General features: G+C 37.6%; 1 protein-coding gene across 1 annotated transcript in view; it reads left to right on the forward strand.

The window, feature by feature from the left end:
* Positions 1–17,579, forward strand: part of plcd4 (phospholipase C delta 4) — a 20,600-nt gene extending 3,021 nt beyond the window's left edge. Inside the window, exons 3-16 of the mRNA XM_015377034.1 lie at positions 986–1,144; positions 2,883–3,111; positions 3,242–3,371; positions 4,825–5,056; positions 6,841–7,042; positions 7,204–7,348; positions 9,658–9,810; positions 10,846–11,007; positions 12,705–12,855; positions 13,018–13,134; positions 14,402–14,580; positions 14,664–14,796; positions 14,879–15,028; positions 15,121–17,579. Of these exons, the coding sequence (XP_015232520.1) occupies positions 986–1,144; positions 2,883–3,111; positions 3,242–3,371; positions 4,825–5,056; positions 6,841–7,042; positions 7,204–7,348; positions 9,658–9,810; positions 10,846–11,007; positions 12,705–12,855; positions 13,018–13,134; positions 14,402–14,580; positions 14,664–14,796; positions 14,879–15,028; positions 15,121–15,212 (2,234 nt within the window). The 3' untranslated portion in view covers positions 15,213–17,579. The remainder of the gene's footprint in view (positions 1–985; positions 1,145–2,882; positions 3,112–3,241; positions 3,372–4,824; positions 5,057–6,840; positions 7,043–7,203; positions 7,349–9,657; positions 9,811–10,845; positions 11,008–12,704; positions 12,856–13,017; positions 13,135–14,401; positions 14,581–14,663; positions 14,797–14,878; positions 15,029–15,120) is intronic.
* The last annotated feature ends 232 nt before the right edge of the window (positions 17,580–17,811 follow it).

Raw genomic sequence — 17,811 nt, forward strand, 5'->3', positions numbered from 1 at the left:
ACTCTGCTTTGTTTTTCCCTGAAGTTCACAAGTAAATGGAACCAGAGGTGTCAAAAGTATTATTATTTATTACTCAAGTAGAAGTAAATGTCCTATTAAAAACATTTTTGTAGAAGTTAGAGTATTAACTTATGCTTTTTATTCAAGTAAAAATGTAAAAGTACAATTTTTAAAACTACTTAAAGTATAGAAATAAAAGTAATGGAGGTAAAGAAAAGTAAAGAAAGATGTTAAGAAAGATACTTCAAACATACTGGTTAGTGCACTACCCTATTAAAGGAGTTTTTGTAAAATTCTGTATGATCATGTCCTTATACTTAATTTTCTTAGTTTGATAACTTACAGTGTCAGATTTAACTTTGCATCATGTTGAAAAACTATTACTTTTAGTATGTGGGAAACAACAAGTTGGAGCAGTACCGAGTCCAACCCCATAGAAATTAATTGTCTGGATGACACTAATTATTTTGATGGTTTTTATTTTTTTTTAATACTAACAGGCCATAACCAAAATTAGTTTAAATTAAAAAAGGGAAAAGTAAAAAGTTGGCTAAAAGGTAACTACTTCGGTGAAGTATAGATAGCCAAAATCTCTACTTAAGTAACGTAACGAAGAATTTGAACTTGACAGTTACTTGACACGTCTGAATGAAACTGAGCATAACTTCCCACCAGACCTCAGTACTGGTTGCAGTTTATTCTGGGAGATTTCCTGCTTCTCTTCTTCAAAGAAGCAAAGATTTTCTTTTGGCAATCACTGCTGACTCACTTTCCCAACAGCCTGTATAAATACAGTGGCACTTAAGATTTTACACATTGTTGTGGAAAAAGAAAGAAAAATGTTTCAAAAACTTTTCCACCTGTAATTTGCCAAATCTCCTTTACAATTCAGCTGAAAATGAAGTATATCTATAGAACAGTGCTTCCCAAACCTTTCCACCATAAGTGTAGCATTTGTCCTGATTATATCTATGATTTCCTTCAGGTGTCCAGGATGACCCACACGTCAAGCTGATGATGGGTGGGTCCACTCTGAGGAAGATCAAGTCCCGCTCCTGGAAGAAGCAGCGGCATTTTCGCCTTCTGGAGGATGGACTGACGATTTGGTACAAATCCAGATGGGCAGGAAAGGGCCACTCAACCTGTAAGTGCACACCCTCATAGCATGAATTGCCTCTTTCATATGAGTTGACAGGTGATAGAGGAAATTACAGGTTATCGTATTCAGTGAGAGAATGAAACAACTGGAAATGAAGGAGAAAGCCTTAGATGCTCCTAAAGGGTTAAAGGAGTCGAACAAAAAGAAAAAGCTGCTCTCCAGAACAGAACCAAGTCAGAGACTTAAAGATATTTATTAATGACCTCCTTTGGTTGTAGCTTTGTTATTCCCATCTTTTAAAAAACATCTCTAATCTGGAGCACGACATTCTTGAAATCTTTTAAATTGGTCTTAAGATTACTCTAAATAGTTTTTCAAAGTTTTCTTTTTAAATTTTTCCAATAATAGCATCTGATTATTTTGGGTGAATTGTTTCTTGCTTTGTTTATGTTCAATTTCTAATCCTTTTTACAAACTTAAAAAGTGCTCGGAAAGTTGAGACCTCGGCATAGTAGCTCACTTTCCCCGACATATTATGTGTCCACCAAATGTATTCACAAAAAACATTTCAAAATGCTGCTGTATCCCGATCCAGTGATCGGGATCATCACCAAATAATAATTGTAATAATTTATTCCCAGTAGCAATACGCACCTTCTCTGAACATTTCAACAAAATCCATCCAGAACCTTTTTAGTTATCTAGAAAACAGACCAACAAACAAACGAACCAACGTCAATGAAAACATGACCTCTTTGAGGGCGGTAGTAATCGAAACATAACAAGTTTGAATGTTTTACGGTCAAAGGGACCCTAATATAATATGAGAAAAGCTCAGATCCTGGACAAGCCCCCAAACATGTCACTTTCTTTGAAATATGTCAATATGAATCATTATCAGTCAAATATAAGTTAAAGGAAAATTTTATTTACAAAATCAAATCTTTTATTATATTTTATATATTTTATTTTATATATTTTATTATTTTATATATTCTCAGAAGATCAATCAATCAGCTAGTCTCTCATGTTTTCATTTCGAGATAACGGTATCTGCCAGCATGGAAAATAATTTTTGTCCTTCCTAACATTTCAGTTAATAGAAATTGCTTTTACATACGTTGTATTGCTGAACTGAAAAAAAAATAAAACTGTGCTTTTTTTGGAAAGCACGCTATATTTGAATAAAACCTTCTCAAAAACCCAGAGAACTCTAGTATTGATCAAGAATCATCTTTAAAAAATGAGAGAATGTCTGACTTGTTTGAAGGACAGAAAGAAATTAGACCTCAGTTAATATAGTTGCAAATGATTTTAAGGAGAAGTGTAAACTGACCTAAGATCACAAACTGTGTGGAAATCAATGCATTTCTTTCTAGCTTTTAGATTTTAAAGTCCCATAAAAAAAAAAGAACAGTTTTTACATCTTGGGCTCTGATGGCAACCATTGTACAAACTGATAGACACAGATCTAAAAACGGGATGAAGAGACTCAGGTATCAGATCTAATTAATTAGAAGGATTATTGAATAGGAGGCTTGAGTATTCAGACAATTTGGTGCCAGACTGCAGCTCAATGTCATTCCGCAAAATTAAAGAAAGTTGAAATACTGATATATTATACAAAGATGAAGGAAGGACCATTCAGGAGAAACAAGTCAAGGAGAAAATGTGATAACAGTGATGCTTTGTCTTATTGATCAAAGAAATCACTGGATTGCAATAAATCGTGAAACCCACCACAGTGACTTTTGTCTGTAATAATTGTACACTTGTGTCTCAGTCTCAGTGATGGACCTGGAAGCAGTGCGTGAGGGCCATCAGTCTGAGGTCATGCTGAGCATCGCTGAAGAATTTCCCTCTGAGCTCTGCTTCACTTTGGTGTTTCATGGACGCCAAGGAAACCTAGACCTCGTGGCAGACTCTCCAGAGGAGGCCCAAGCTTGGATCCAGGGAGTCCGCAAGCTGATTCACAAAGCCCAAACCATGGATGAACAGGAGAGGCAAGACCAGTATCCATTTAACTCCGGTGTTTTAGGAATGCTGTTAGTAAAGGATTCTACCTACATTAACTAGATCAGACATGTGATAATTAAATGTGAGCTTTTGCATTGGTTAAGGTTTTCCTCAGCATCTTCTCAGATGGGTGCGAGACTGGTTTCAGAAAGCCGATAAAAACAAGGATGGGAAGATGAACTTCAAAGAAGTGAAGACGCTGCTGAAGATGATGAATGTGGAAATGAATGAAGATCATGCTCTGCATCTGTTTACAGTAAGAGTCTTGTCTAAAAAGGGTTTCTAGAGATAAAGAACCAGTAATGTCTTTTCTCCATCCTCAAGAAGTGCTAAAGCTTTTGTCAAACTTTGTTTTGCTTGCTGAATGCTGCAGTTTTTACACAGATAAAGCTGCATTATATTCGCCAATTGTTTATTTTCAACTTTACAGAATTACTTATGGTCTTTTAAGGAATAAGTGGGAAAGCTTAGGCCTTTTGAATGCCTTTTAAAATTCTTGTTTTTGGGTTTGTGGGTTGCATTTGTGTTTTTCACTGAGCCACCTAACTATTTAAAACCAGTAGAGGTTAAAAGTTGAAAACATTACTTAAGCAAATTGAAAAAGGGTTCAGGAGAACAAATGACACAGAACGAAAGCAGAAAGTCATCTGACTATAACAGCTTCCTGAAACTAAATGTGTCTCATTGTCTCTGGCTTTTTTTTTTGTCTTAATAGTTGTGCCTTTATCTCCATAAAATTTCTAATCATAAACTGTCCTAATCTATGAGACTTCAGCTCTGTGTCTCACAGTGTTTACTTTTGCTCTGTTTTGTATTTTTACATACATTTTCCTGTTTTTTGTTGTAAATTAGCTTTTTCTTTACACACTTTCAGAATAATCTGATGTCCTCTTTTCTGTCATCGAGTTTGAAACAAAACCACAACATTTAAAAAGTTCAAAAGTGGAGATGAGAAAAAGAGGTGTCATATCCAGCAAAAACCTGACATGCATTTTCTGTCAATTTATTCAGATTCTTATATTAAGCAAACAACAATTTACCTAAACTGGATAATATTTTTTTTTTTGTAATTGCTTACCAAGTTGTGTGTCAGCAAATCTCTTGTAAATCCAAGTTTTCCCAAGGTACAGTATTATCCTCTGCTGTATCTTGTAAAATTATTTAGTGGTTCAAAGGTAAACTGTCTTTGTTTTGGTTAGATAAATGACCTAATGGCAGAAATAGACTAGCAACAGAGTTCTTTTAACGATAAAATAGAAAATATAAAGATGATGTAGCACAAGGAGAGCAGAGCATTGGGCACATACAGATGAAAAGGTAGAATAAGTGAAAAATCCAGAAATGAAAGGTCACAACCAGAATGCCTATACACAGAGGGAGACATGCAGAATGACACTGAATGCAGGTGGGAAAATCAAGGCCTTATGTGGAACAGTTGATAGAGGAGGAACCCAGGGAGACTAAAGGAGGAAGACTCATTAATGTGAGAGAAGCTTTACTTAGTAGGAAGAATTCATATAAATCACAGAAAAATAACTCCAAATATACAAAAAAAAAGAAAAATAATCTAAGAAATGAAACACAACAATGTTAACTTATACTTTGAGGATATTAAGGAAAACAAAATAAAGCAGAAATGACTTGGATTTCGCTTATAAGCAGACATTTCTGTATATCCATCTTGTTAAAGCCAATTTCTTTTCTTCCAGATGGCTGACAAATGGGAAAGCGGTTCCCTAGAAATCGAGCAGTTTGTCCACTTCTATAAGATGCTGACTCAGAGAGATGAGGTGTGGAAGGTGTTCCAGGACTATTCTGGAGATGGAGAGAAGTTAACATTGGAGGAACTGGAAAACTTTCTGAGGGTTGAACAGGGCGAAGGTGACCAGAGTTCCAGGCATGCCCAGGAGCTGATCCAGGGTTACGAAGCCTCTGAGACGGGTACTTTCATTTCACATGGTGTCATTTACAGCTTCTGCATGAGCATCCCCAGCTGTATATGAGTGAAAAGCTCCAGATCTGCCCATGAGTTGTTTTATGCAGTAAGAGGAACATGGTTGAGTTTGTTTAACCTGTAAACTGACTGAGTTTACTGTAAATAAAAGGAGTAGAAAAGGTTTGGTTGGACCTACCCTCATAAGGGAGTGAAAAAGATCATATTTCTTTTATTAAGATATAAATATTATTAGTTAAACTATTACATTTCCTCATTAGAAATTGTTAATTTATATTTGGACTACCTGGAAAACACCTATCTGAAAACTGATGGTTATTAAGCATGGATTGGGTTGAGTTTTCTTAAATTTGGGTCAGAATTTGTTCAAAACACAAAAACACCTTTGATAGATTGTTTGGAAGCTGCTATAAAAATCCTCAAACTGAAAGCATTCATATTTTGTGAAAACTAAATTCAAGTCAGATCTATTTTGGGGCCAAAGAGCCTAAGAAAATTTAGAAAAACAAAACTCAGAAATTCAAATCTGACTTTGTTTCCATGCCAACACAAATGCAATCCTTTCTATGTTCTTTCAATATAATAAAATATAGTTGTTCATTTTTTTTTCCAAGTCCAAGTTTAACACATTTTTTTCCTTGTGTAACCGGACTTCAGAAAACCATATTACTAGAAACTGCTAGTGGTACTTATAAGGTAACAGTTTCTCTGCTATTCTGCATTGGGTTTTGCGCTTGTTCACAAAAAAAAAAAAAAAAAAAAAAAAAAAAAAAATATTATATATTTTTTATATATATTTTTTTTTTTTTTACATTTAGACACTCTTCCTCCAAAGAAATCAAATGTAGCAAAGATATGGGTTACTGCAGAAAAATATAGAATGAGTGAATTTATAAAAAGACAGATTTTATCATCTACAGTTTACAATAATGCACTCAGACTAGAAGTAACATTTCCTCCACTTTGCGATTTGATATTGACTTTTAAGTGCTTCCTCTATATCGCACAAAATAAAGAAAGTGGAAGGGAGTTTGTTTCTCAGATGAAATATCAAATTTGCTAACACCTTCCAGGGTCACAGTTAGAGTACCCTCATCCCAGGATTGTTTGATTCGCTTTCAGTTCTGTTTGTTTGGGCAGATTTAAAGCTCTTTTAAACACAAGTCTTCTTTCACTTTCGACTTCACCCTGATGCGGTTTTTTTCACACTGGGAAATGCAAATGGTTTATCCAGCAGAACAATGAGAGGACTTCAACCAAACACACTAAATCTTAACACTGCCTCGCCTGCTACAGATTTTTAAAGAAAAAGCTTTAAGGTTTGAAAGTTAAAACATAAAACATCAGTTAGGTTTAAGTTTGATGTTCTGTACAAACAATGATCTCTGTGTTCTTCTACTTTGGGCCTTTTTTCCCTTCCAAGTCCTTTGTTGTTTTAGGCCACACTACCTCAAACAAGCAGCTGCAGTAATTGATGCTCAGTAGGTTCAGGCAGATTTCAGTGAGAAAGTGAACCAAATCAAATTAAAGCATAACAGTGCTTGGTATTTCCTACCAAAATAAAACAGGTTATCTGTTATAGCCGGGTGTAAAAGGCCTATTATGACAAATAAAGAATGATTTATTATCCATTAGAGCCCCGTATCTTATCCCTTTAGATCTGTTTTCCTCCTTGTGAGCATCAATTTAAGCTATCTGATCTTTTGTTCTTTCCATATTTCATGGATATAATTGCTGTGTAAACTGGATTTGTATCTCCATCTCTGTGCAGCCATGAATCAGAGCTCCATGTCCCTGGAAGGCTTTCAGATGTACCTGTGTTCCCAGGAGGGCTCCATATTTAAGCCAGAGCTCCTGGAACTTCACCAGGACATGAGCCAACCAATCAGCCACTACTTTATCTCCTCCTCACACAACACCTACCTCCTGGAGGACCAGCTGAGAGGGCAAAGCAGCCTGGAGGCATACATCCAGTGAGGACTGCATGAACTCACCACTAAAACATGAGAATTAGACATCAAGGCACAAAGGAAAATATCAAATTGTCTTGTTGAATGTCAGGAAATGGGAGTTTGACTCCTTCATCAAACGGAATAAAGACACAGAGTTGCTTTTAATGTCTCTGCTTCTGTAGAGCCCTGAAGAGAGGCTGTCGCTGTGTTGAGGTTGACTGCTGGGACGGCAGTGACGGGGAACCCATCGTCTATCATGGCCACACTCTAACTTCAAAAATCCTCTTCAAGGACATTATTTCAACGCTTAAAGACTACGCCTTCAAGGTGAGGAGGAAATGTTAGGATGATAGAATGAACAGGGGGGTGTGATTGCAAACATAACATGATCGCTCAGCTTGTAGGATCACCTTACGAACCAGAGACTCTGCAGTGGTTTTCTGTCTGACTTTATCAGTCTCTTACAGCGGGACTGAAGTCTTTTCTCTACTTCATAACAGAACAACAGGCAAAATATGGCCTTTTTTGACCTGCTGTATCTTAGCCAATATAAATTCCACTGTTGGGGGTAGAATAGATTGAATACTTTGGAAAGTCTCTTCCCTTGGAATCTGCTGGCAGTTTATTTGCAATCTCTAAGAAAGGCTTCTTTTTTTGTCATCAAATGCACAACGTTCACTCGATCAAAATCAGTCATTTTTGTCTGCTGCGAAAGGAGAGCTGCTACGCTCTGTGTTTCACCCTGAACCTGCACCTGTGCCATCTATCTTCTCTTTTGGCGCTAAGCTCTAGTAGTTCTGTAAAATAAAAATTGTTTTCCCCTTTACACTAACTAGCAGGCTCTATACTTTAAAATCCCTTTGATAAACGCATTGCTTCTTACCTGGCTCTGAATGGGCATCATTATTCTACAATTCTGTTCCTGCACCTGTTCCTGACTCATCCTCAGTTTATTTTTTATATTTAGTCTATCAAGCCTTTGATGTCATCTTCCCTTGTCCCTTTTTTTTTCTGTGCACCGGACTTCTGAAAATCCGAAATTCTTAGATTGCAGCGAAACGAACTTTAAAAGTTGCAGCCCGCGATTGTTGTTCATTCTATGTAGAGTCGGGTGGATTCTAATGCCCCCCTTATTAAATACACTTAGTTACTCTGATATTAAACATTTATATCACAAATATTTTCTGAAAAATTACATCTGCCTGTATTTTTTATGGTCAGAGTGTCAATTTTGGGCCCCCCTCTGTCCTGGGCCTGGGACAATTGACCCCTTTGCCCCCCCCCCCTGTCGGTGGGCATGGTTAGGCATAGTAGAGTCAGCTAACAGCTATGTGTAGAGACAGAGCTGACCACTAAAGTCAGGGCCAAGTGTATCAAGAGAAAAACAGCAGCAGCAGCAGGGAGGCTCATATTGGAGAAATAGGATCTCTCTTTTATATTTTTATGAGAACTCTTGCTGCAATGTTTAGTTTAGGATCATTGTTCTGTTGATGACCCAGTTTGGACTGAGGCTCAGCTGTTGAAGTGACTCTTAACATTTTGGTATACGGAGGAGTTTATGGTTCATTTAAAGACTGCAAAGAGACCAGGTCCAACAAAATAAGCCTGAATTATAATCTGTTCACCTTGACAACTGGTATAAGGTGTTTATTTGAAGTTCATCTAAAGCTACATTTTATCATTTTATCACCTGTTAAGAACCAAATGACTTTACTATTAAAACACGTGTAACATCTGGAACTGCATTGTTCTTAAACATAAATTGCTGTCTTTTAAGTAATGCCTATCCGTCCACTTATGTTGGCCTGAAACAGAAGACACATTCACCAGAAACGATCCCCCCTAAGTGTTATTGCAGGAAATTTCACTAATGAAGTTGCACAAACCTCTAATTGACAGACTGAACCAGTGTCTCTGATAATTATCTAACCATTACCCCATGTGAAAACAATCCATTCCTCAAACCGCAATGTTTGTCCTCGGTGGACTGAGCGTGTTGATAAAAAGGCTTAATCTTAATGCAGTTTAAAATCTCTGTTACCTCAGGAGTTGAGTGGACCACTTGTTCAGACTGTCTTTGTTAGTTTGATGTTTTTATTAATTTAGCATCTAGTTGTGCTGCACGGTGGTGAAGTCTGTAGCACTGTTGCTTTGCAGCAAGAAGGTTCCTTTCTGCATGGGGTTTGCATGTTCTCCCCGCATATGGATGGGTACTCTGGCTCCTTCCCACAGTCCAAAAACATGACTGTTAGGTCAGTTTAAATTGTCCTTATGTGTGTGTGCATGGTTGTGTCTCTTTCTGAGTTTCTATGTTGCCCTGCGATAGACTGGCAACCTGTCAAGGGTGTACCCGCCTCTAGCCTAGACTGCTGGACATAGGCACCGGCCTGACAGTGACCCTGACAGGACAAGTGGGAGAAGATGGATAGATGGATATTATCCATTTATCTATTTTTATAGAGACAGTACAATTAAACATTGTTCTCTTTAGGCAACTGTTGAAACAAAAAAAAAAACTTATAGACAAAGGGTAATTAGGTTTTGGCAAAGCTGATTTGTTAAGCTGAGTATAAAGAAATGAATATTATAGCTGTTATTCTAAGCTAAGTACAGGTTTTGTCTTATCCCCCCAACAGGTGTCCGACTATCCTGTCATTGTGTCTCTTGAGAACCACTGTGGGGTGGAGCAGCAGACCATCATGGCCAAACATCTTCGCCAAATTTTGGGCGAGATGCTATTGACGGCCCCGCTGGACGGACAGACACCTCAGCTGCTTCCCTCGCCTCAGGTTTCACTTTCTCTTCAACATTGTCTGATTTATCCTAGAGACAGTTAAAACCAATGATATATTGCACTATGTTTTTCAGTTTAATGATTCCCATTGGTTACATCTCAACACATAAAAGATCTTTGGCATTAAATGTTTCTGGAGCTTGTCCCATTCTTCCTTTAAAGGCATCTTAAATCTATGCAAATTCATACGCGTCATCTCAAGGCACTTTACAAAACATTCCCAGTGGGTTATAGTTATAATTGCTGCCAAGTTAAGTTTATTTTTCAAATCGCATAAGAAGTTTTCTATCGAAGTAAAATCCAGCAATTTGCATCGAGTGTTGACTCATAAGGCACTAAATTAGTGACAGTCGACAGTTGCTTGAAAACTTAAAAGATTTTGTTGTTTTTTTGTATTGCTTGCAATGAAATATACATAGCTTTAAAATGATTGATTGTACTCATGGGGAAAACTTAGTCTTATTGGCTGATTGCTTGCAAGTCTTGTTCGAACTTATGGGATCCTAAATTAACAGTTAGGGTGACGAGTTTTGCAACTCGTCACCCTAGCTGTCTCCCAAATTATTTTGGTTAGCTAAATAAAAAGGATTACGTTTTAAAGTCTTTCCCTTTTCTGTATTTCATAAGCTTCACCTCAAATGTTGCATTTGTTTATGGTTTTCATTCAAGAAGACAAAAGTTGTTCCCAGATACTAAGCTGAGGAATCTCACGAAAACTTTGTTCCAAAATAAGTGATCTAAAGAATGTACATCAGACTTCATCTTGTTTTCCATTTAGCACAGATGTTAAAAGCATGACTATTTATACCTAATGACGCTCTCTCTTCATTGAAGCTCTTAAAACAATCAATGCAAAGTTGAAGTAATGGTGGATGAACGCTATAAGAGAATCCACTGAGGAATTAGTCGAAAAAGACAGTGCTGCAGTGCTATTCAGTTACGAAACACTTAAGTGCAAAGAAACAAAACATCTTCACTCCGACTCTAGATCCTGCAGACAGAACCTGGTTTTCCTCATTGTTCACCACAGGAACTGAAGGGGAAGATTTTGCTGAAAGCCAAGAAAATTGGCGGGCTAGAACCATGCCTGGATGAAACTCTGACTGATGAGGTTAGCGATGAAGACGAAGCCGCCAATGGTGACACAGAAAGCCCCTGCACAGAAGATCCACCAGCAGAGACGACGAACAAGGTGATTTCTAATGCATCGAGTTTTTTTTCGCTTTTTTTTTTTTTACATGAACTGGTTATTCTCCAATTCTGGCTTCTGTTGTTCTCTGAAGTCTGATATCCCAATCTTCCCATCAGATATATATCAATTATTCAACTGTTTATTAATACTTCTAACTGTTGGTATCTCACTGGAATTTCTACACACCGGTTGCTGTACAAATACATTTATATCTTACATATTACGACAGTGTTTGAATGTATTAACTTAAAAGGAATTAAACATTTTTGTTTTAGTTAGTGCCATATAAGTTAGCTAGTACCAGAACATGTTTAACTACCAGGCAACATTTCTCCCAGAGTTCCAGTTTCTGGTTGGCTTCATAGCTTAGAAAGTTAGTAATATGCTGATCAAGATTCTCAGTCGTAGGACTCAGTCATAGTCAAAAAAGTTAAAAACAACCCACTAAACGTTGTTTCCAAGTTTGAAGACGTTTCACTTCACTTCTTTTTTTTATTTTTATGAAAAAGCTTCCTGGATGGGAAGCAAAACATCTTCAAACTTGGAAACAAAGTCCAGTGGATTGTTCATTAACTTTTTTGGAAAGTTAGTATTGCTGTACAAAATATACATGTTTTTATTTATCCATAAAATCTTTTACCAAACATTTTTAACCTGTGAAGAGGAGCCTCTTTTGAGGCCCTCCTAGTAAAAAAACTACCGTAATATTACAATAATATTACTATAATAGAATGTTCTTGTCCTTGTTCTTGTCTAACTCGGGTTCAGTCGTAAATTCAGAATCTGGCTGGCTGGGTCCTCTGACCTTTTGCCATCAGTTTATTACTCATCAATCCAGTGGCTCAGGTCAAGGTTATTGCAGTAAAAGGTGTTTCAGTTGAAAAACCCCACTCTGTTTGCCCCTAACCGTTTTGCCTAGTTAGTGTTAGCCTAGATTAGTGTGTGTTGGGGTCCTTGATAAAAGCTTTAAATACAAATATAAAATATGGTTTAACATCAACAGAGGCAGATTAAAGACACCCTCCTTTGCAATATTGCTCTTTTCATAAACCATAGATGGCTTAAAGCTACCTTGACCCCACCTTTAAGAGTTTTACATTTTTTTACTCTTATTTCTTTGTTTATTATATTTTTTCTTGTGCTTTGTTTTAAGCTGCATAAAGGTGTAACCCAGGAAAGTCAGAACTAAAAATATACAGTTGAAGCTAAATCCCATAATTTCTTTCTTTAAACTACTGAAGCAAATTTGAAAGAAAACAGCAATTATTGTCTGAGATTTAAATTCTGCTTGAAACATAGCTTCTGATTATTGGTTTCAGGTGTCTTACCTCTTGTGGGGAACGTTTGTCAGGTTTGCTCCAAAACAATGTTGGTTTTACTTTTAATGGCTACCTTCATGACTGAATCATATGATGAGTCAACTGTTCCCAGAACTCTGTTTGTTGTTGTTTTTATGCAACTCTTAACACTGTTTAGCTGATAACGTGTAGGATGTTGTAGCCAAACATAAACTGAATCATCTACCAATCTGAGACTGCGCTGCATTTTAACCAAATTACTACCTAGAGCTACCTTCACATCTGGTTTGTAATGGCTGAGCCTTACTGAGCTCAGTCCATAAATAATCAGACATTTAGGAATAAAAGAAAACATTTAGTTTGATAAGTATTTTATATTTTGTACTCTTCCTTTTGCAGAAGTCTAAATTGTCCAGAGAATTGTCCGACCTGGTGGTTTACTGCAAGAGTGTCCACTTCCATGGCTTTGAGCATGCTCAATCTCAGGCCAAGTGTTATGAGGTGTCTTCATTCTCTGAATCCAAAGCAAAGAAGCTTGCTAAAGAAGCAGGTATATTTTATTAATTACAAATAAATGAATTTGTAGCTGTTTTGACCTGCAATACTAGAGTATTACATTTAAATATAATATTGTGCAACTTTAGCCGAGTGTAGTAGGTTGGAGAGCTTATAGTTAAAGATACAGAAAAGCAGCATGTGTTTTTCTCTGCAGGGACACAGTTCATTCAGTACAACACTCGGCAGCTGAGCAGAACCTACCCCAGTGGACTGAGGACAGATTCCTCCAACTACAATCCACAGGACATGTGGAACGTGGGGTGCCAGATAGGTAGGAAGTAAATACTGCCATCTGCTGGTTAAAACCGCTCAAAAAGTATTACCTCATGACACTTCCTTCACATTCTGGACCAGGCATCCTCAAAGTCGGTCCTCGATGGCCACTGTCCTGCAGGTTTAAGAGGTTTCCCTGCTCCAGAAGAGCTGATTTGCATTGATAGTTGATTAACAGGCTTTTGCTGAACTGTAATCATCAGAGTCAGCTGTGCTAAAGAAGAGAAACCTCTAAAACCTGAAGGACAGCGGCCCTCAAGGACCAACTTTCAGGATGCATGTATCTGGATGGTTTCTCTGCAAAGTTTACTTCACTTTTAGTCAGCTGTTATTGTTTCTTGCTTTTCCCACTAGGCCTCTAACAGAGTAGGTATAGAAGTGATGAAGAGGGATATAAATATAACTCCCATCATATCCAGGTTCTGATCTGATGTGGCAGTTCACAATCGCAAACAAAGTTTGATGGTTTTTATAGAGGAAGGACGTTGGGAGTGGATAATCTCAATCAATAAGTCATTTAGGTATTAATGCACCACTGCAGGACTTAAATGACAGTGGAAAATCTATTCCATTAACTCATTTCAATGGGTGATAAAAGAAACACTGATTGAAAATAAATTATTAATTTCATTCTTGGAAATGAGGCTATTTATTTGCATAAAGTAAACATGCCTGACTTTGACTTTAGGTTTTTTATTGAGCTAAATGTTTAAATCAATGTAGAAACTACATCTGCTCAAATCAACATTATTGGAAAGTTTTTTAGTTGCAAACATTTCTTTGTGCGCAATTGGAGGATCGTAAGCAAGGAAACCTAAAACCTGCAGATAGCTTTGATATTTTCCCTTTGTGAGTCCATCTGCTGATTGGCTGCAGCTTGTTTTTAAATTAGCACAGAACTGCTAGACAAACTGTTAATTTAGGATCCCATAAGTTCGAACAAGTGCAAAACAAGTTAGGCAAGAAAAAAAAAAACAGTCTATTTAGAACTTCATTGAATTTCAAATTGTAATCTTCTGTATTATCTGACTAGTTAATGTACTTTAAATCGATTGCTCTCACAGCCATTTCCTCATTTTTTAAAGCAGTAAAAGAGCTTTTAAAGATGGATGCATCGGTGGACTCTGCTCTTAGTTTTTATCTGCAAATTTGACATATCTATTTTGATTTCTGGAAGAGAACTGTACAATTAGGCATACAATAAAGAAAAAAATACACAAGAAAATCAAAGTTAATCACATTATTTTCCACTATGTCTCCCAAAGTGGCTCTAAACTTCCAAACAGCCGGTCTGGAGATGGATCTGAATGATGGTCTCTTCAGGCAGAACGGCTGCTGCGGTTACGTCCTCAAGCCCAGCTTTATGAGAGACAGCAAAAGTCAGTTCAGTCCGGAAAGACCAGAAGACCGACAGGGTTACAAACCGCTTCGCTTGTCAATACAGGTTGAAAGCCCTAATGGATTCTGTGTAGATTAGAAGAATAATGTCAGGATGTCGGTTTTTCATCTGGACGTCTGTGTTATCAGGTGATCAGTGCTCAGCAGCTACCAAAGGTGAACCAGAAAGAGGGATCGATTGTAGACCCACTAGTCAGAGTGGAGGTCTACGGTGTCCCTCAGGACCAGGCCAAGGAGGAGACCAGCCACATTAACAATAATGGTACAACAATCCTTTAAATATATAAAATTCACAAAAAATTTATAATAAGATGTTAACCTCTCTGCTGCCCTTTGACCTGCAGGTTTTAACCCGGTCTGGAATGAAACTCTGAATTTTGTCATCCACACCCCTGAGCTGGCGCTGGTCCGCTTCGTGGTGGAGGACTACGACAAAGCGTCCAGGAACGACTTCATCGGACAGTTCACTCTTCCATTTACGTGCATCCAGCCAGGTGAGCGGCACACAAAGTGACACCTCTGTGTCTTCAGAAGGTGAAGTCTGAATGAGATGTCATTCAAAGCCAACTGTTCTGCTTCCTTCCAGGGTACCGCCACATACACCTGCTATCTAAAGACGGAACCTCCATCCCTCCTTCTTCTGTTTTTGTTAACATTAGCATTTCAGAGCTCACATGAAGAAGTCAACAAGTTCAGTGTCCCCTCCAAACTTTAGTCAGTATTAACCTGTTTAAATGTCTTACATGAAAACTTTTAACTAAATTTACTGAAAGTGTTTTAGAATCTACTGATCTACAGTTTCAGTAACAAGACATAACTTATATATTTATATATCTGGATATTGTCTATAAAATAATCACCAGGCCTGTAACCGGTCATAAACACAAACTGAGACAGACCGAGGACTGGTGACGTGTTAAACAGTGTTATTTCATATAAAAAGAGGGAACAATATGTTTGTTAGTAGCCAAGTATCCTCAGTGATCCAGTAGCTTTTAAATTTCTCAGCAGCGGTTTCCTGTTTGACCAGTCATCTCATGGCTGAGAAAAGGCTGGATTAAACTGGCTGCCTACAACTTTTCAATCTCCGATCAGATTTTTTTTCCATTTCTCACTTACTTAGGAAGACTCCGGCCAGGCAGGGTGAGCAGATCTGTGCAATTTCTTTTTTAATTCTGTCTCTGTGCCACGCAAATAAAACCAATTTCCCACATTTGACTTGGACAGATTATGAAAAGTTAATAAAAATAGGCCTAAATAAATTTAAAAAACACAGGAGCAGCTATAAGGCAAAGCCGCACTTAATGAGTCTGCGCAGCATCTCAAACCAGAACATTTAGAATGTTTATGTGCCTATATTAAAATTATAATGAGAACTACATCTAAACAAAAGAACAACACCAAAATAAACCCTGTGGGGTGGTTAATATACTGGCCGAAGCAGTAAGAGGTGATTCTAAGAGCGAGATCTGGGAAGTTTATTCAAGTTTTTATTTATTTTTTCATAAAGAGGGTAGAGTTTGCTTACCTGCTCTGTCTCCCACTCTTTATTTAGATTTTTGTGAGTATTTTATTCAATTTTTTATGTTTTATCGATCATTTTTGCAGAAGTCTTAACCACTTGCTATGTCCTCCAAAACAGACTGTTTCCTTACGAAATTGACATTATTGATATTATTTTGTATTTTGTGTTTTACTTTGTAACTCAATTCTATTCTGTTTATTTATATAGTACCAATTCACAACATGTAATTTCAAGGCACTTTACAGAGACAAGTCAACCAGATCATACAGTCAAATTGATTCAAAGTTTTCTACCTAAGCAAAACCAGTTGATTGCATCGACTCATTGACAGAAGCAGGCATAAAGAAAGAAGCAGTCCCTCTTCCTATCAGACCCAGTGCCAATCTATATACCTGGAGTCTATCTCAATCAGAGCTTTGCAAGCCCCCTTGCAGAAAATCATATTGGGTGTGAGCATCCTCATTGACTCTTAATGAGTGATAAACGCCACCACCACTCTGAACACACCGAATCTGATTTTGCGTCCAATCTGACAGAAAATCGTATCAGATGCAAAATCGGATTTGGTGTGTTTAGGGCTAAAGGGTTTGTGTCTCCTCCTCAAAACAGGCTTTTAGATCAATGAAGATTGCAGGTAATTTTTTTTTTTTTTTATGCACGACCCCTCTAACATCCCAAAACAGCATCTTAGGTCATTCAAACACTTTTTCAGCCATTCTGCTGTTGGTTAGCTGTTGTGTTTGGGATCATGTTCCTCTTGATGACCCAGATTGGACCAAAACAATGTTGTTCAACAGATGGCTTCTAGAGTACCGTACTTTGGTAGAGGAGAATCATGGTCCACTCTGAGACGGCAAGGTGTCCGGGGCCTGTGGCTGTAAAACAAGCCAAAATCGTCATCTGTCTAAAAGACATTGTCCCAGAAGTCTGCTATGTTTCTTTTGTCAATGGATTACACTTTTTCTTTCTTTCAAACAGCTATTTCAGTGTTTTTCTAACTCCATCCATCATCTCCCGCTTACTTTGTCAGGGTCACCTATATCTAGCAGAATAGGGCAAGAGGCGGGGTGCAGGGCAAGTCACCATTAAAAAGCAGGGCAACACTGAAACACACAACCATGAACACACTAACACCTAGGGACAATTTAGTGATGCCAATTTACCTGAGAGTCTTAGATTTTTGGACTATGGGAGGAAGCCAGAGTTATTATTAGAACTTTCAAACTCCATGCAGAAAGACCAAGGGCCAGGAATTGAACCAAGGACTGTCTTGCTGTAAGCAACAATGCTACAAACTGTGCCACTATACATATTGTTTTTCTCATCGTCACATCATAACCTTTAAACTGCTAATTGAGGTTTGTAGAGTTCCTGGGTATTGGTCATTGCCAATGCTCTGACCTTGAACAGAATCCGTCCACTCCCAGGACAATTAGTTGCTGTCTGAGATGTTTTCCTCTTGGAAACCCTCTCTCTTAGGATAGCTTGAAGATGACTTTGTCATCGTTTTCAGATTGATTTGATCACTGCGGATGTCTTTCCACCAAAGCATTGTGTTAACAAACCCAATCTGTTATTAATGTGCTCACACTAAGGAGGAACTTATTGTGTTTGACCAGCATAACTGGGCTGCCTCTGTGAAATAAATACGGTGGGACTATTTTTCACACACAGCTTGAGCATTTTTTTTTATTTTATGAGATTTTAATCCTGTAAGACGTGCTGCGTCCTTTCAGAGACATTTTAGAGATC

This window comes from Cyprinodon variegatus, unplaced genomic scaffold (assembly GCF_000732505.1).
Source record: "Cyprinodon variegatus isolate N-32 unplaced genomic scaffold, C_variegatus-1.0 Scaffold145, whole genome shotgun sequence".
In the NCBI taxonomy this organism is placed as follows: domain Eukaryota; kingdom Metazoa; phylum Chordata; class Actinopteri; order Cyprinodontiformes; family Cyprinodontidae; genus Cyprinodon; species Cyprinodon variegatus.